The sequence below is a fragment of the Epinephelus moara genome, chromosome 13 (assembly GCF_006386435.1).
Source record: "Epinephelus moara isolate mb chromosome 13, YSFRI_EMoa_1.0, whole genome shotgun sequence".
Taxonomy (NCBI): Eukaryota; Metazoa; Chordata; class Actinopteri; order Perciformes; family Serranidae; genus Epinephelus; species Epinephelus moara.
The window spans coordinates 32,573,247-32,591,229 of NC_065518.1; the positions used below are offsets into that span (position 1 = coordinate 32,573,247).

Here is a 17,983-nt window from a genome sequence, read left to right on the forward strand (position 1 = left end):
CTTCCAGGACGGACAGACGTGCAATAGATGTCGTACAGAACAGATCAGCATAATAAATTAACAGTAATCCGTATCACACAATGAGACGGAAAGAGAGACAGAGACAGAGAGACAAGACTTGTGATGCCTGTTTCCGTCTCACAAAGTTATCTGTTAGTTACATAGTGAAAAATGGCAGAAGAAAAGAAGACAAGAAAACCCATATTGGTCAGAGGTGGAAAAGATATACTTCTGGAGAAATACAATCACAGAAAGCAAAAAACTACAAAGTAAATTTGATCCCCAAATAACAGAAACAGTCAAGGGATTCCTTATGTATAAGACCAAGACAAGGAGAAAACCATAAACACTTATAAACATTTTAAAGAAACCTCAAGGAGAAGCCTTAGGGTGTTTTGTGCAACTGATTTTATTGTTAAGAAACCTTAACAGGGAGGGAGGATCTGAGCAATAGGAGCTGGATTATTTGTGTCAGTTCTATGTAAGTCTAACATATCTGAGCATAGCATATAATGTGTTTTAGGGACAAGGAGCAACACAAACACAGCTTACTCTTAATATAATTTGTCTATTCTTTATCTTTATCTATTCTCTATTTTCTATTTCAGGTGTATAAGATGTGCAGTGACACATTTGACTCGTACGACCAGCACTACGGGAGGGGACTGGTGAAGGACACCATAAAAGATGGTATGTGTGTGTCTGTTATGCATTTGTGTGTGTGTGCATGAATTCTGAGGTTTTCACTAACACATTTAAAAAGTGACTCACTACCACTGACAGTGAAATGTGAAATATAACCTTCTAGAATAACCCTCAAGTGATCACATGTTTAATCACATGTATAGAGACAGAGCGCAGGGTGTCATACTCTGAGAACCACGCCCACCAGAGGGGAAAACAGTTGATGCCACAATATGTAACCAAGGGCAGAAATGCTGTAGCTCACTAAAACATTAGATTTTCATTTAGAAGTTGAAGGATCATTTTAGCGCCCTGTGTCTACCAACGATATGACATTTACCAATTTCACAAAGTCTGCCACAATACAATTTCGATTTAATTCAGGGGCCTGTGATCGATATGAGATGATATTATATTCCCATTCAACACAATTTGTTACAGAAGAAGCTGCCGCCCCTTGCTTTTTTTTTTTTGCATTGGCCATAAAAGATTAAAACAACACAAAAATAATGTTAATAATTGTTACCAGTTATCAGTAAGTGCAGTAAAGTTTACTTTAAAGTGACTCCACTAACACACATAAAACAGCACATGGGATAAGTTAAACTTCTGGGCTTTCTGTCAGAGAGTCCTTTCTGAAGGAAATCTTCTCATTCTAACCCAACACATGTGATGCGTTCTGAATCAGCTTTTTCTTTTTACTTTTAGTAGGTACTGCAGCTGCCCTTTAAAAGTACGTACTGTTGCATGCAGTATGCACACAATCGAGACTTGCTACTGTCATATAACATTATACCCTGAACTTTGACCCTCTTACTTTTATTTCCATTACCTTGGAGACAAAACATATGCCACTTACTGAGACCTCTGCTGTTGTTACTTTTCAGTGTATGTAGTGTAACTTTAAGTTGTAACTGCATAGATTATAGATTATAACGTGATATTTGTGACAGTGAAATTACATCTGCAGTTCTCCGTCATTGTTATTTTAATAGTTATCTCCTATTGTTGTTTGTAATATTTATGATTATTTTGTTCACTTAAACAGTCACTATTCCTATTATTACTATTTGACTGGTCATGGGTCACTTGAATTCGCTGTCATCCATCATTGCGGCTTGTGAGAGCTGTCAATAGGCTGTCAAGCTGTTTGGGGCTCAGTCAATGTGGCGTATCGCTGCATAGTGGATTGTGGGTCAGAATAGCCAGAAAAGCATGCTAGCTTACAAACTCAGGCAATCGTACTTGTCTCTATGCTAAGAGAAAAACAGCCAACCAGACACAAGTGTGTAAAACTCTCTCCTCTCCTTCAGGCCTGGCTAAATTCTTCCATAACGGTGTTAGTCTGAGGAAGGATGCAGTGTCAGCCAGCATCCGCAGAGTGCAGTGTATCCTCCGCTGGTTTGAGTCGCAGCACCAGCTGACCTTCTACGCCAGCTCCCTCCTCTTCGTCTACGAGGGCCTTCCCTCCTCTTCCTCCTCATCCTCTCTTTCTTCACTTCTAAGCACCCCATCAATCAGCCCGACTGCAGGGAAAACCGCAACGCTGCCATCGGCGGGCGACAGCGGTCGGGGCGGGGAGGGGAAAGCGAGACAGGAAGGGGCGGGGCAGGAAGAGGAAGTGGCTGAGAACAACAACAACAACATTCAGGTGCCAGTACCCTGGGACTACAGTCTGAGCACCATTTACACCAACCACAGGAAAGGTGGCCGTCACCACTGCGCCAAGGGTCTTCTCCATGGCAACAGTGGAGACAGCGACGTTGTGGAGACAACAGCCAGCTCAGTTTCTGGAGGCAGCATCTCAGCACTGTGTAAAGAAGACAACTCTGTGTGGAAAAGAACAGGTGAGTCGCAACAACCACCAAACGGAAACGGAAACAAATCACAACTGGAACAGGAGGATGAGGATGGAGAGAGGGAGGACAGAGGCAGGAGGAGGAGGGAGGAGGACAACGAGGATGTGGAAGCAAAAAGACAAGGAGGCGATGCAACAGAGGGGAATGGAGGAGACACGGAGGTGGAGGTCAGGATGATTGACTTTGCCCACGTTTTCCAGAGCGAAAGCCACGATCACGGCTACATCTACGGCCTCAAACACCTGCTGACAGTGCTGGAGCAGATCCTGTGTGACACCGCCTAGAGCTCTCACTCCTCCAGACCTCCTCTTTACCTCCTCACCTGCTCAGTGAACCACTGTCTCCCTCCTGTCGGCCTTCCTTTCTTCTCAAAAGACTAAAACCTTCAAAGGAGAGAGGGAAAAATCAAAGAAGTGAATATTAAAACAGAACCATCATCATCATCTCACCTGTTTGTGATGGTCCGCCAGTCATGTGTGTGTCTGTGTTTGTGTGTGTCTGTCTGTCTGTGAGCGAGGTGGAGATAGTAGAGGCTTACAGTTGTGTTTTCCTGTGATCAGCAGCACTACATGCACTAATCAATCCATGAAGGCATTGCGACCCTGTACTTAAACACAACACCTTCAGCTGCAGGAGTTACCGATGCTCACACAATTTGTCACTTTACCTTAAGTCCGATTGAAATGTATTCATAGAAAATAGGGTTCGACAAACATTTTCATACCATAGCCAATGAAAATAGCTGCTAGGTTTCTGTTAAAGCTGCATATCAGTACACCTCAAATTAGGTATTTGCTGGGCAATATGTAGTCCTTGTTGGTGATACTTTAGGACGCATTAGTGTTTACACTACAAAAGATATGTAGTCAAATGTGTCCCAGACCACCTCGGCCAATGGTTTGAGTGATCAGATCACAATGTGTCTTGGTTGTCATTACACTTATATTTAGCGCTGTCTACTTGCAATCGATTCACCCCGGACACATGTTAATACCAGGTATAAACAGGTGATACATTTAACATCAGCTATAGGAGTTTGCTCAGTTGTCACTGTGATTAACCTGTCAACATGCAAGCGTAGTAGCTGAACTAAAACCATAAAATTTTTGACAACTGACGTGTTAAACGCAAGCTAATGCCAGGTTCACAGTACACGATATCAGCCCAATTATACCCCGACGCAGCGTCGTACAGTGTCAGCTCGGATAATGAACGGCAAGGAGTGTCATATGCGATAATCCATTGTTTCATCTTGTGTAGTGTGTCACAGTAGATGACAACCAATGCCACGTCTGGGATGCCTCACGACGTTCCAACAGAAAGTCTAGCATGTTTGATTCTCTTTTGCTGTTGACGACCTCTTCCATCACAGCTGTCACTTTTATCAATAGAAACAGAGCGATCTGCTGTCATAGACAAAAGTATGTCAACAGCACCCCACCCTTTTAGATATTTCCTCTAGGGATGTTACCACACAGAGTAAAAAGGGGAAAAATTATGGCTTGTAACAGCAGAGGCACTTCAGCAACCTGTTGAGTACTGCCATTAGCATCAAGCTAGCAAAGAATGTTATTTCTTCATGATGGAGTATATAAAGAAACAGAATTAATAAATAGTGTCCGGGCCTTTACTCACCACTCAACTGCAGAGGGTACCAGCTTCATTTGAAACAGACTACATTGTAAATGTAAAAGTTAATGCATCGCACCGTCATTTAAAACGTAACACTTGCTGTATCTGTTTGACATTAAAAGCCCTTTATAACTTCGGTTGAGAGAATCCCTTCATTTAATAAAAAGGCTTTTATTGTGAAACATTTGTAGGAATTTGTTGTGGAGGATTCAGTGACTCGCACAGTTTTTAATGTGGTACTTCAAATGTAGCTTTTTACGTTACTACAACAACATTTTGGCTGGCACATGAACAGACACAGTGACTGAAATAATAGCATAACTAATAAAAAATAGAACAACAATAGCCCGATGACGTCACACATGTTGTGAAAGACGACATGGAATGATTGGTGTGGACCATCATGTAGTCTGTCATGTCTGTCGGCCAAGTCATGGCACGATTTTATGACTCCACAAACGTGTAATCTAACATAGCGACTGTCAGAACAGACAGAAATGTGTAGTGTGAATCAGGCATAAGGATGGGAAATTGATCAGTCGATACAATCCAATCAAAGATTCCTGCCTCAGGCCCCAATCCTGATCCTCTATATTAGCTTCCATTCTCCTGCAGGTATCCATCAGCAGATGGAATTTGTTCAGTTGTCATAGAGATGTTGCATACAATGTCAGTAGCTGTTATGATAAGCAATTTTAACAGCTCCCTGGATTGGGATTGGGTCCTCAGGATTCTACAGTAATTTTTGTAATGGCTGGTCCATCCTTGAATTTTGTGATCAGGGTGTGGGCGGATCCACTAGTTTTAAAAGATATACTCTGAAAAGAGAATCAGCAAAAAGAGTTTTGTGTGTGTTTTGGTTAAGACAAGGTGTACTTTGGATTATGCAGTCCAAATGGAAAACTACCTACACCCAAAATTGAAACCTTTTTCTTTTATCGGCATCCTGGGCATCCACAGTGATGTACTGGATTTGGATCATTTAGATTGGCTTGAAATCTGTGAGCATCGGGTAAAACAAGAAGTCTGGAGACTGTTGAGGTTCAAGTCCGGTCGTCCTTTTTGTGTTTTTGTTTTAACCACTGTCTACAGGTATCTAACTCAGGTAAATTTACTGTAAGAAGAAATGCTTAATATTACTACTATTATCTTCTCAGCAAGATGATCCTCATGCTGTCTGGTTGTTCGGTTCTAAACGATTGTTTTATATCGTCTTACTCTATGTTGATTTTATCTCATGATTGTCCTTATCTCATCCATGTTGACCTTGGGGTCGTGTTTTTGACTTGCCTAACTTTACAATGACCTTCCATGTGGTATTATCTTTTACCATTGCTGTTTTAATTGTTGTACATGTTCAGCTGCCAAATCAACCCCTCCCCCTCCACCTTCCCCCCAGGAGCCTGTGCTCTTTGCTGTGTTTAATCCAGTGATATGGTGCCCCCCACCCCCCGCCCTAGTTTTAGGAACGGCACTAAATTGCTGATGTCATACCTTGTACTCCAGATTTTTTTTTCTTTTTTTTTTTTTTTTTTTTCTCAAACTTACATTATAAGGTAACATTGCTCATGGGTTCAGTGCCATTGTTCTAGCATTAACCATGAGTTAATGTAGTTTGATTTTAAGTTATTAAAATGTAATGAATTGAATTATAAACAGGCAACAATAGGAAACTCAAGCAGTTCCCTCTCAAAACTGTGGAAAGATGATTGAAAGTGTTTTGGGGGTTTGACAGAAGCAACATGTTATACTGTATGACACATGATGTGCTGTGAATGGTTCTCATCATAGGACTTCTCCAAGGATTTTAAGATTGTAGTAAAAAGATATTTGAAACATGCTGCTTTAATGCGAGTTGACTGACAGACTCACCGCAGAGTGACAGAATGCTAAAGAGAAGAAAGACAGCAACTGAATGGTTTCATGTCATGTTTTATTGTATTGTTTGGTTTATTTAGGCTTGAAGCAGATGGACAGGAGTGTCAGAATACTGGCTGCCAGTAAACAGAAGTCAGCATGTCCTTTTTACACTAATCTCAGCTTGAGAAACAAGTTTAAGTCAGTTATGTTTTTTTGTTTTTGTTGAAGTCATATTTGGTAGGGTTGACTAATACAGGTTTTCAGGCTGGTACACAGACTGATGCTGGAGATATTCTGTATACATTTGACAATTCTAACATGTTTATGTACGATGTCAAAGTTAAGTGAAACTGAATTAAGTGTTTTCCTGCAATTATTACTTCCTTATTATTCCCTCCAAATTAAACTTCATTTAAGAAAAACAATTTATAACAAGGTCCACACTTCTGGAGCTTTCAGCCTCATCTCAGGACCTTCATCAGTAGATTGTGTTTAATCCACAGTTGAGGACCACAAGATACAGCTCTGGGAAAAAAATTAGTATGTGCAGGGTCCACACGGTCATGAAAATCCTGGAGAAATTAGATAAACAGTTTTCCAGGCCTGGAAATGGTTTGTAATTAACAGAATGTTTTTTGGGGAAAATATGTGGAATATACATTGTTTTGGCTATTATGTAAAATATTTTCATAATATCCCAGAACATGTCTAATGTTACATGAAATCTGTTCCCTGTATTAGTAATTTAAAATCTAGTGCTGCGCTGCCTGATTGCGGAAATGTCACTAGTATCTTGTGATACACATAGACCAGACTGGCTTACGTTATTGCCAAGGCCACGTTCCCTTTTGGGGGAAAAAAATGCACAGTCACATCAGAGAAACAGGAAAATGCTGAAAAGCTGTTGTGTAGTGGGTTAACCAAGGCTCTCAGACTGAGATCTGAGGCACATAAGATACGCCAATATTCACTGTTAATTTGGTAAACAGCTAAATGATGTTGGTGACAGTGACTACTGGTGGAGAGCTAATGTTAGCTTGAGTGGAGGCTGCTGCAGATATGTTACAGTCATACAGCATCAGACTACCGTCACCATCTAAATCTCAGCCTGTAGATCAAACAGTCAGCTGTTAAGAGTTTAGTTATTTACAGACATCGCTTAGCCTTATGATACCCAATAGATATTGTGATCCAACATCTATACATAAATAGATGTCCAGATAATCAATATCCACCCACTGTGTTGGGTCATGACAAGACAAAGAGTAACGAGACATGATAGCAAACAACCTTAATTAACTTAAGCTGTCGTGTACACTCGGGCTCAGGCGAGTTAGCATTAAAACAAAAGTTTTTTTAACAAGAAATAAATGCATACAAACTTGTCAACTTGATCTGATCAGATCAAACTGCAGTGGTATCTACAGGATCTTTAGTTTTCTATCCCCCAAAATCAGCGTAGCCTTGGCAGTTGCACAGTGCCCATATGTGCTAGTCTGGTTTATTAACAATGGGCATAACTATGCAGCTAGATTGAAGCAGGAATGTTTAATGAGTGAAAAGTTAGCAGGCGGTTGCAGTTTGCTTATCTGCAAAAGCCTGAGAGTATGGCTGTATCATTCCGTAGACCTACACATTTTAATCTACTTAAATAAAGTCATGAAAATGGGGTCAAATATGGACAAATTATGGGGAAACAATGTTATGAAAAAAGTCATTGGTAAAAATGTGAGAGAACCCTGTAAGTGGACCTTCTGATAAGTTTTTTTTTTTTAAAAACTGCTATTTACATCTTTTAGAACAGTGGTTCCCAACTGGTCCAGGCATGCAGTCCAGATTTCACCCTAGTCATTAGTTCGAGGTCACACAATTAAATACATTCAGCGTCATACTTGCATTTGGCCATGTCGTCAAGCTAGTTCACTGACTCTGTCAAGTAGCTGTCCATAAGTCACTCACTCTACAGCAGGAAACCACACTTCACAATAAAAGCTCTGTGCTGGAAATTCAGTTTGCGAGTCACTTATGGTCCATTCAGAGTGAACTGCAAGCCACTTTTGGACCGTGGCCCAGCAGTTGGGAACCACTGCTCTAGAATGAACCTTCAAGCTCAAACTCTGTTTACTCTGTCAAACATTTATTAACATCTTTATCCTGAGAGTGACATGTAGTGGTCACAGCCAAAAATAACTTTTCATGGAGAAACACACCTGATTGAGCAGGAGGAACAATGCAGTTCAGTCTGGTTTGTAGTTATTAGATTCATTTCAAGTCAATTCACCAACTTATTTCATTCCAGGCAGAATTTGAAGAGTCCAAATATGTTTGGTAATATATTGAAAGTCAGACTGCCGCTTTCACAGCAGCTCTCCCCACCTCAGTCTGATCTGCACTCAGTCCTGTGTTAGTCAGTTCTACTCTCCAGTGTGGTGACAGCAAATGAAATATTCTGTCTTCACACACTGGGCAAATCATTTTTCACGATTTAATTCCTCACTTTCAAAAAGTCAACCGCTTATTTTTAAGCTCTAAGCTTTTTAAGATCATTTGCTGTACATTGTTTTGACTTTATCATCCTACAGGCTGAGCAGTTGTTTTGTCTCACTGTCTGGTGTTATGGTTTCTGTAAAGGTTTACTGACTCCAGCGTCTGCTCTCCTCATTAACTCTGGAGCTGCTTTAAAACATCACGCTCCAATACACAACCCCAGACTTTGATATAAGCCAATAATATGCACAAGTCTCTTCAGTTTATGTAGCTTGTAATATATGAATATAATCAATAGTATGAGAATCCTGATCTTTTGTAAAATAACTCAATTAAATGCTATTTTGATTTTAATCTGAACCAAAAGAGATTGCGAACTATTAGAAAATAATATTTTCTCTAATGTTGTTTCTTTTTCATAAGATTGATTTTTTTGTTAATCAGCGTAAAAAGTTAAGGAGTCTTTTGAAGAATGTTTACAGGACTTAGAGTTGTTGTTTTTTTTCACTGCCTTATTTTCTGTTAATGTCTCCATGTCGTCTCTGTGGTTTGAATATTGATTATTAATCATTCCGGCAGCTTTGTGAATCTCCTCTTTGTTTCTAGCCTGTTGTGTCATGGCTAACCAACAAACACCATATCATGCATTTATATACAGGGCATTGTTAATGGCATTGATTTAATAGTGATGCAACCTTTGACTTAAACTCCCTTCCATCAGTGTAAAAATCAGAAGAGCAGCTCATGTTACTGAGACCTTCTCTGTCAGTGGAGGTGCGCAGAATCACCAACAGCACATCTGCTCTGTTCCTTTAGTCCTTTTAAAGGATGACACAAGTGTTTTATTACATATCATTCCTTCTTTACATTACAGCTGAAACAACATGGTGTTGTATTGCTGAATATGGTTTTGCAGCTGCCTATCAAGCAGCCAGTGGTTTCCAGTTCACATTATATTTTTATATTATACCTTTTAATGTTTTACAGTTATTTTAACATGCAGACTGATTTTAAAATAAAGTCTGAGTCAGTGAATTACCACACAACATAACCAAAGTAGAGGCAGACAAGATGTTCAGTATGAGGGTGGAGTGTGCCATTGGTATAATTAAAGGCTTTTACAGTGTATGCAATTGGTAAAGTGATCAATTCAAAAAAGAAATTACAAACTAGGGATCACAATCACAGTTGACAACTGTTGGGAAGGTTACTGTTGAAATGTAATAAGTTACAGATTACAAGTCACCCTGTTAAAAATAAGTTAGGTAACTATTTTAATAACTTCATCAAAGTAATGTCACTTATTACATTTGATTACTTTTTGAGTACTTTTCTAACAAATGTTTTAAACGGGGAAATAAAAGTTCTGAAACATAAGCTCATGAGTGTTGTACTCAAATTTGTTTCAACGCCTCTGCTTATCCACGTTGCCCAAAATGTGCCAAAAGTAGACATTCCTGCACAATGAAAAGATGCAAAGCAACAGAATGAATGTTCTATTGTACATGAAAGGTTTTTACCAAAACGATTATATTGGAATGTAATCCCTTATGTTGTGTTCACACCAGGTGCAAATAAAAGAATTAGTGCAAATGAATTACATTTAAAGTCAATGTAAAGCCGTGATTAGAAGCAAATTCCTACCAAGTGGACAGACTGTGTGCATTTTTGTGTGGATTGAGTGTTTTGATACTTTCAGATAACTTACACAGCACCTATACCTGCTTTATAATAAAAGAGACATGGAAATCTGACTTTTTACAATATGGGACCATTAATTACATATTTTTCTTAGTAACTATAACAGATTACAGTTACATTTATTTTGTAATTTAATTATTTAACTCTGTTTCTTGTAACTAGTTATTCCCCAGCACTGCAGGTGTTATCACAATAAGGTATTATATTGATTCTTTAGACAACAATACGATTTTAAGTCTGCCACAACACAATTTCAATTTGATTTACAGTAATTCAATTGTCTGCCTGATGCTAGGCCGCTAGCACTGTTAGAATGTTTAGGAAGGAGGTGTGCTTGAACAGAAATGGTGACACAGATAAAAGTGTATCTTAAAGATGACAATATGAATTGTTTTTTACACTTTGTATCAATAATAAGGGATCATTGATCACTAAATCAAAACATTAATGCAGATCAATGTATCACCACTATTATAAAAAGACTGGTTACATTTGCATTTAAATGATCCAATGTAAAAGTTAAAAAAAAATACAAAATAAAAGCTCATTAAATTTGCAAGTTAATTCTGTTACCTTAATTTGCCTTTAAATGTAATAATAGTTGGATTTTAGAAATCTGACCAATCAGAGCTCCTGCTCAGTGGTTCATTTTATGTTTTTGCAGCACACTGCTCATACATAGACAATATAAGACACTGTGATGAAATGATAACTGTAAATATTACAGCATTTAAGTTGTACTGTGGAATCTGGTAAGCAGAAGAAAAAAAATAAACATTTTAAAGAGCTTTTCAGATTTATTTTAAAATTCCATTTTATTCCATTCATTATTTAAAGTCAGGAAATCAAATTAAAAATTGATGATTTTTCAAAAAATGTTTTATAATACATCACTTAAATTAATTTATTCTAACTTCTAAATTAATTGGTTATAATTGAAACACTGTGAAGGTCTATTATTATTTCAGTGGCACAGTCCAGGCTAAATGTGACAGACGATCTATGAAAAATATGTTTCAGGTCTGTAGTTGATTTTCATACTGCAGTGGATAGACACCAATGGCTGCTGAGGCAGCAGAAGACGACAAAATAATTCTACACAGTAGATGCAGTTTGAAGTAAAGGGGTTCAAACATGCATAAATGTGGTCAGTCAGACCTTTATGGATGTCTGCCTGCAGCAACACAGACATGGCCTGTACCTCGCAGCCATGATAGACCTGGTCACTTTTAAATGTAACATTTGAAGCCAAATGAAACAGAATTGTAAGAAACATGGATGTAGCATGTTTGGGATGCATGGTAGATTTTTCTCTACAGTCAGGGAAGAGTAACACTGCCCACCTCCTCTGCATCAGAATGTCTCAGTATGCACCTTTACCCATACTGGAAACTCATATAACACCATTACATGTACTGAACATACTGCATTACATGAGTCATCTCAGAGTGGAGCACACTGACCAGTCCTGACTGATGACAACACAACCTGAGTGTGCAGTGTGAGTCCAGCTGTGCTCAGCAGAGGTTTTTCTGACTTTTCACCACTGATGTTGAGGATGCAAAATGACAGTGATTAGATGAGACAGTAGTGAACCTGTGTTAGGTCTGACTTCATGCTGCTCTCTGTGCTCTACTCATTTGTTTACATGTAAACTGCTCTCCTTGTGACCGGGAAAGATTGATTAGAGGCCAGAACATGAGTTCTGTTCTTTAACAGGTTGATAGGTAGTAAGTGAAACTTTTATTTCTTTTTTTTTTTTAATTTGTCTATCACACACTGCAGACTAATGGAATAGCCAGTGTATGATATATGTTTTTCTTTCTCCTGTGAACAAAATAACCAGTTGCTCACCATGAAAGGACCATAAAGGTGGTGTGACATGTTTTAGACCATTAGCCACAAATGATGTTTACTGTACACTGCTGCCCATTTTCAGAGCATACTTTCAAGATATTCTGTACAATCTCATAACTAGTTATATTAAATCAGGTCTTCTTTTGGTATGATTCTTGTAATAAGATATATTTGTCAGTATCATAGCAGATCAACTTAAAGGTCAACTTCAGAGTTTTTCAACCTGGACCCTATTTTCCCATGTTTTCTCTCTAAGTGACTAATGGGGACAATCACTTTTTTTAAAAAATTTGTCCAGTATTGAGCAAGACAGGCTGCAAAGGAACCACTTGAGCATTTGTGCACTGTCCCCCGCTGGCACTGGATGTCAGAATGATGTCAGAAAGACGATAGACCAGGGGTCACTAAACTTAACTAATAGCCATTTTTGACCAAATAAGAAAAAGAAAAAAATCTGTCTGGAGCTGAAAAACATATTTGAGCCTCATAATAAAGGTAACAGAGTCTTTTAAGTTCAATTTGTCTATCAACATTACTAATAGCGTTACATGAGCATTCATTAATATGTTTTAGTAGAAGGTGGCTATTCTGCATTGAGCTATTTTTGATTATGTGGTATTACTTTGCAATGTTGCAGATGAAAGCAAATAAATTTGTCCACACACTATTAAATTATCTATTTTCCCCTGAGACTTTTCCCTCTTTGGATTTGGAATCCACAGCTAGCCTATCTAGGAGGACTCAAGACTACTGTAGCCATCTAGTGATTAGAGGAAAAGGCACCAGGCCAGACATATGACACACATTTTAGTTGATGAAATTTTTCTTTTTTTTCTTTTTTTATATGTGTAAGAATCCCTTTAGGTCTACAACAATACATGAAAATTAAAATGTAAAAAAAAAGTTCATTTTCATATAAGCCAGTAGTCATATGGCAAATTTCATATGACAATCGGTCGTAAATTCACAGCGCACTCCCGCTAGTCAGCAATTAGCATACATCCCATCCATGAATAGCCAGTGACCACCATATATCGAGGTGACAATTACTATGGATAGGTGCATCCTGTCAACCTGCAAACATGGAGCAAAGAAAGAAAGAGAGAGAGAGATAAAGAAAATTTGTCCGATGCTGAGATTGAAGTTGTTTTAGGTGAAGTGGCGTTGAGAAAAACATTTTATTTTATCTGTTATTAGTGGTGTGTTAGAGACAGGTAAATCAAAGGCTTGGAAGGAGTTAACAGGTGTGGATAATTCTATGTCCTTTGTTGAGAGAACCAATAAGTTATACAAAAGTAGTTTGACATGAAACTAGATGCAAAAAAACCCACAAGTACACACAAAAAAAAAACACAACAGCTACAGGAAGCTTTTTCCAGTCACAGCTCTCTGCTGCAGACGAGCATGTTGCTTGCATCATCAATCAATTAATCAATCAATTTTATTTATGAAGCCCAATATCACAAATCACAATTTGCCTCACAGGGCTTTACAGCATACGACATCCCTCTGTCCTTAGGACCCTCACAGCGGATAAGGAAAAACTCCCCAACAAAAAACAACCCTTTAACGGGGAAAAAATGGTAGAAACCTCAGGAAGAGCAACTGAGGAGGGATCCCTCTTCCAGGACGGACAGACGTCATCAGAGAGACCTCTCTGTCAGTTTGCCCTAAGCCTCAGCATTGCTTGTCACTGTTGTAAAATTAAACCACTATTAAAACATCTTAATACAGAGAGTCTAATGTAGGCAATAACCCACCCAAGTTTAACAACAAGTAAGTTAGCAAGATAGTATACCATCTCCCTCCAACTCTCTGCCAGATTCTCAATTTGAAATTATGTTTATGTCTCCCATGTTGCGTGTCTGATAATTAAATCAGACAAAAATGACACGCAGTTTGGGGCTACACTGCGTAAAAATGGCAGAGGGGGAGTGCGTTGGTTTGTTATTTTATTTATTCAGAGAACAGCGTTTTCCAGTTTTGTATTAAGTTGATTTAAATAACTCATTCACATTTTTAACAAAACCAATCTGAAGCTTAGATCTTCCAAATGACAACTAATTTATCCAAATGTGTTACATTTCTAATCTCGTCATTTTTGACTTACTTGTTTCACAAGCATCTATGTATTGTGAACATAACAGAGCACAATATGAAATAAAACTCTAATTTCTAATAATGACAAGCAACATTTACGTGCAATATCTTTTTTACACGGGCACTGTGAGCACTCAGAAGCAGGTGTAGATTTTGTGAGTACCAATGATAACATTGGAGCTAGTAATTTGTTGATGAATGCCGAAATATAGGTACATTTCCTTCTGCGAACAGTTTACACACAAATTAGTTCTGCTCACATTTCATGAATGAGACTCGTTGGGTTTTATTCTCTGTACTTTATGACTAAATGTCATTATTCTACATCAAGATGACGTTGGCATGAGATGTTTGGAAAATTTTGGATTTTGGTTACAGAACAACACAACTCAAAACCAACAAAATATCAATGTAATCTGTCCTCAGTATTCTACATCAGTTGAAATTGGAATTAGGTGTTGTCCTGACATTGACTTTTGGTCACCTGACATAACCCAAATTCAACCAAATATCAGCTGGCCAGCTGGGTCAGTTTACATCCACTTTTTGCCACTGACAGGCTCAGATTATTTAAGTGTCTGACAACTTTACAGAAAGCCTCCCTACAGAGACAGACCTTTTTGTTTAAGACTTAGATCCTTTTTGTCTAACCAGAAACAGCCCTGAAATTGCTATCGCTAAACCCACCAGACTCTGTTTAAAAAAATAGTAATTTTAACATAGTAAAAATGCACCTCCTTCAAAGTCAACAGATTTGGTTGAAATAAACTTTTAATTTACGCAGATGTGACAATGTGCTGACTCTATACATGCTAGAATTATTGTTTATTTAAATGGAGTCTGGTGGGTTTGGCGAGGGTGATTACGGGGCAATTTCTTGTTAAACAAAAAGATTCTTACTTTTTAACATAAGTATCTATCTCTGTAGGGATCATTTCCATAACGCTGTCACACACTTAGAATAACAATCTGAGCCTGTCATTGGCAAACAGCCATTTTAATGGACAGAAATTTACTGTGCTCAATTGCTGGCAGGGATTACACTGCCGCCCATCTCGCTCATTACTGTACCAATTTAAAAATTGTTGTTCCCATTAGTCACTTCGACACAAAAACATAGGAAAATAGGTCCAGGTTGAAAAATACTTAAGTCACCCTTTTAATCATGTTGTTATCACATTGAGAACTGAAACCCGAGATGTTTTAAAAACTGGACAGCAGTTCTAAAAAACTCAAGTAAATGGGGTAAAACATGCAAAACCAGCAGTGTGGTTCCTTAATGGAGTCTAGGAAGAAAAAAGTGAAGGGGGAGTCATGAGAGATGAGTGTCTTCTAGGCCAGTCAGCCATTTGACTTTCCCTTATGTGTGAGCCTTCAGCTGTGTCAGCTGGGTTTGTAATGCTGCATTTATGTCATATGGGAAGAGCCATCTCAACGGTTCAAAGAAATGAATCATATCTTTCACTACATTTATCAGAGATGTTTACTAATCTGAACTGCATTCACCAGTTTAGATCTGAGATGATTAATTTTCAAAATATTTATAATCTTTCCTGTCTGACAAAAATGCAGCATTAGAGCTAAAAACATTCTGTAAGTACACATAAAAATAATTGGATGGTTCTGACTGGCTGTGATATCCTCCAACACTTTTCTTCAGCTTTTGATCCACTTAAGTGTCTTCATGTGATGCCTGATGGAAACTTTCAGGTGTGAATGCTCAGTGTGGCTAACTGTGGAATGCCATTCATGGGGCATCAGAGCTGAGCAGTGTGAATGCTTCTGGTGCGGTGTTGCTGGGCTGCCATTATTTAAACAAAACCTGTTGAAGGACTGCAAGAGTGGCAGGTACAGTTCAGCTTCTCTACACGTACTGGATTTCTGTGGATTATCTGCTGACACAAAGATGTCCGACTGAAGTCCAGTACATGGAGTTTAATGAGAAACTGAGCCTGCTGTGCCCCGTTGAGCCCTTTAGTGGAAAGTGAGCTTCTCATTGTGGACTTTGAAGTGTATGAATTTTGATATACTGGATTTAACATGTCTTAGAAATGAGCCTGAAGCAGAACAGCAAATATCATCAGTGTACATAAGGAGAGGAACTCCACAGTTAAAGTCCCTCTGTAACTACAAACCTGATACTCATTATTTTTTCAACAATAAAAATATTAATCAAACTGTCTGATGAGCTGCCTCATTTCTGGACATCTTTTGCACTTTGGATCTTGTCGTTTAGTATTTTGTTATGCCTCCAACGCGGCAACAGCTGTGGCTGGAGGCATATGTTTTCAGGTTGTCTGTCTGTTCATATGTCTCATTCTCATGAAGGTGATATCTCAGCAAGGCCTTGAGGGAATTCCTTCAAATTTGATACAAACATCCACTTTGACCATAGGATGAATTGATCAGATATTGGTGTTCAAAGATCACTGTGACCTTGCATCTGTCTCATTCTCGTGTATGCAATATCTAAAGAACTCGACTGAATTCTTTTCAAATTTTGCACAAACGTCCATTGAGAAGCAACAATGAAGTGATAACAATTTGGGGGTTAAAGGTCGAGGTCACTTTGACCTCACAAAACATATTTATGCCTCCACACCAGTGATAGCCATAGCCGGAGGCATTATGATCTTTGGGTTGTCCATCTGTCTGTCCATCTCATTCTCGTGAACACGATATCTCCAGAACGCCTTGAAGGAATTTCCTCAAATTAGGCACAAACGCCCCCTTGGACTCAATGCTGAGCTGGTTAGATTTTGGTAGTCAAAGGTCAAGGTCAGTGTGACCTTGCATCTGTTTCATTCCAGTGAAAGCAATATCTCACAAATGCCTTGAGGTAAATTTTTTTTTTTTTTCCAAATTTGGCAAAAAACACCCACTTAAAGACCAAGTGATTTGATTATGGTAGTCAAAGGTCATGGTCACTGTAACCTTGTCTGTCTCATTCTTGTAAGCGTGATATTTCAATAACGTCTTGAGGGAATTTCTTCAAATTTGGCTTGAACATTCAATTGGACTGAAGAATAAACCGATTGGACTTTGGTGTTTGAAAGTCAAAGGTCAAGGTCAGGGTGACTTTATAAAACATATTTTTGGCCATAACTATAGAATGTATATGGTAATTACTGCAAAATGTTACACAAATGTCTAAGAGAATAAAATGATAAAGTGGTGACATTTTACATCCAAAAGGTCAAAGGTCATCTTCACTGTGACATCATAATGTTCTGCAAAAACACTTTTCTGGCCATTACTCAATATCATAACTCAAGAACTGAAGCGGAGATATTTGGTGAGAGACTGAATTGGTGACTCTAATCTTGAAACCGTGCCGACTGTATAGGTCTTTTGTGCTGCCAGATTGAAGATGTGTGTGAAGCATCCATGTTTCAGAACTTGTCACTTATTTGCAGCAACATCCATAATTGAAGCATTATCAATTGTCATAGCTACATAATGAGTCTGGACAGACATCTGGTTAGCAGAGGCATACAGCAGCGAGGTGGTAATTCTAGTTTAAAAAGACATCTCCAACCACTGCCTCCCTTTCTTAGACTGCTTTCTATGTCAGATTGCAAACAACTGCAACATACTAGTCTCTTTCTGTTGAATCCCTGACATCACTGTACTTCAGTCCAAAGTGACAAACTGGCACGATGTGATTTTACCAGGCAGGACATGCTCCTGGATCAACATCCCACATCGCATTCCAGGACCAACACTGCAATCAACCAATCACAGCCCTCCGACATCATCAATGTGCTGCTCCTGTGCTTCTTTCAAAATTCCTTTGTGCTTCT

General features: G+C 38.6%; 1 protein-coding gene across 1 annotated transcript in view; it reads left to right on the top strand.

Moving 5' to 3' along the window:
* The window catches only part of ipmkb (inositol polyphosphate multikinase b), a 49,062-nt gene extending 32,702 nt beyond the window's left edge, over positions 1-16,360 (top strand). Inside the window, exons 5-6 of the mRNA XM_050059168.1 lie at positions 609-690; positions 1,998-16,360. Of these exons, the coding sequence (XP_049915125.1) occupies positions 609-690; positions 1,998-2,827 (912 nt within the window). The 3' untranslated portion in view covers positions 2,828-16,360. The remainder of the gene's footprint in view (positions 1-608; positions 691-1,997) is intronic.
* Positions 16,361-17,983: the final 1,623 nt, after the last annotated feature.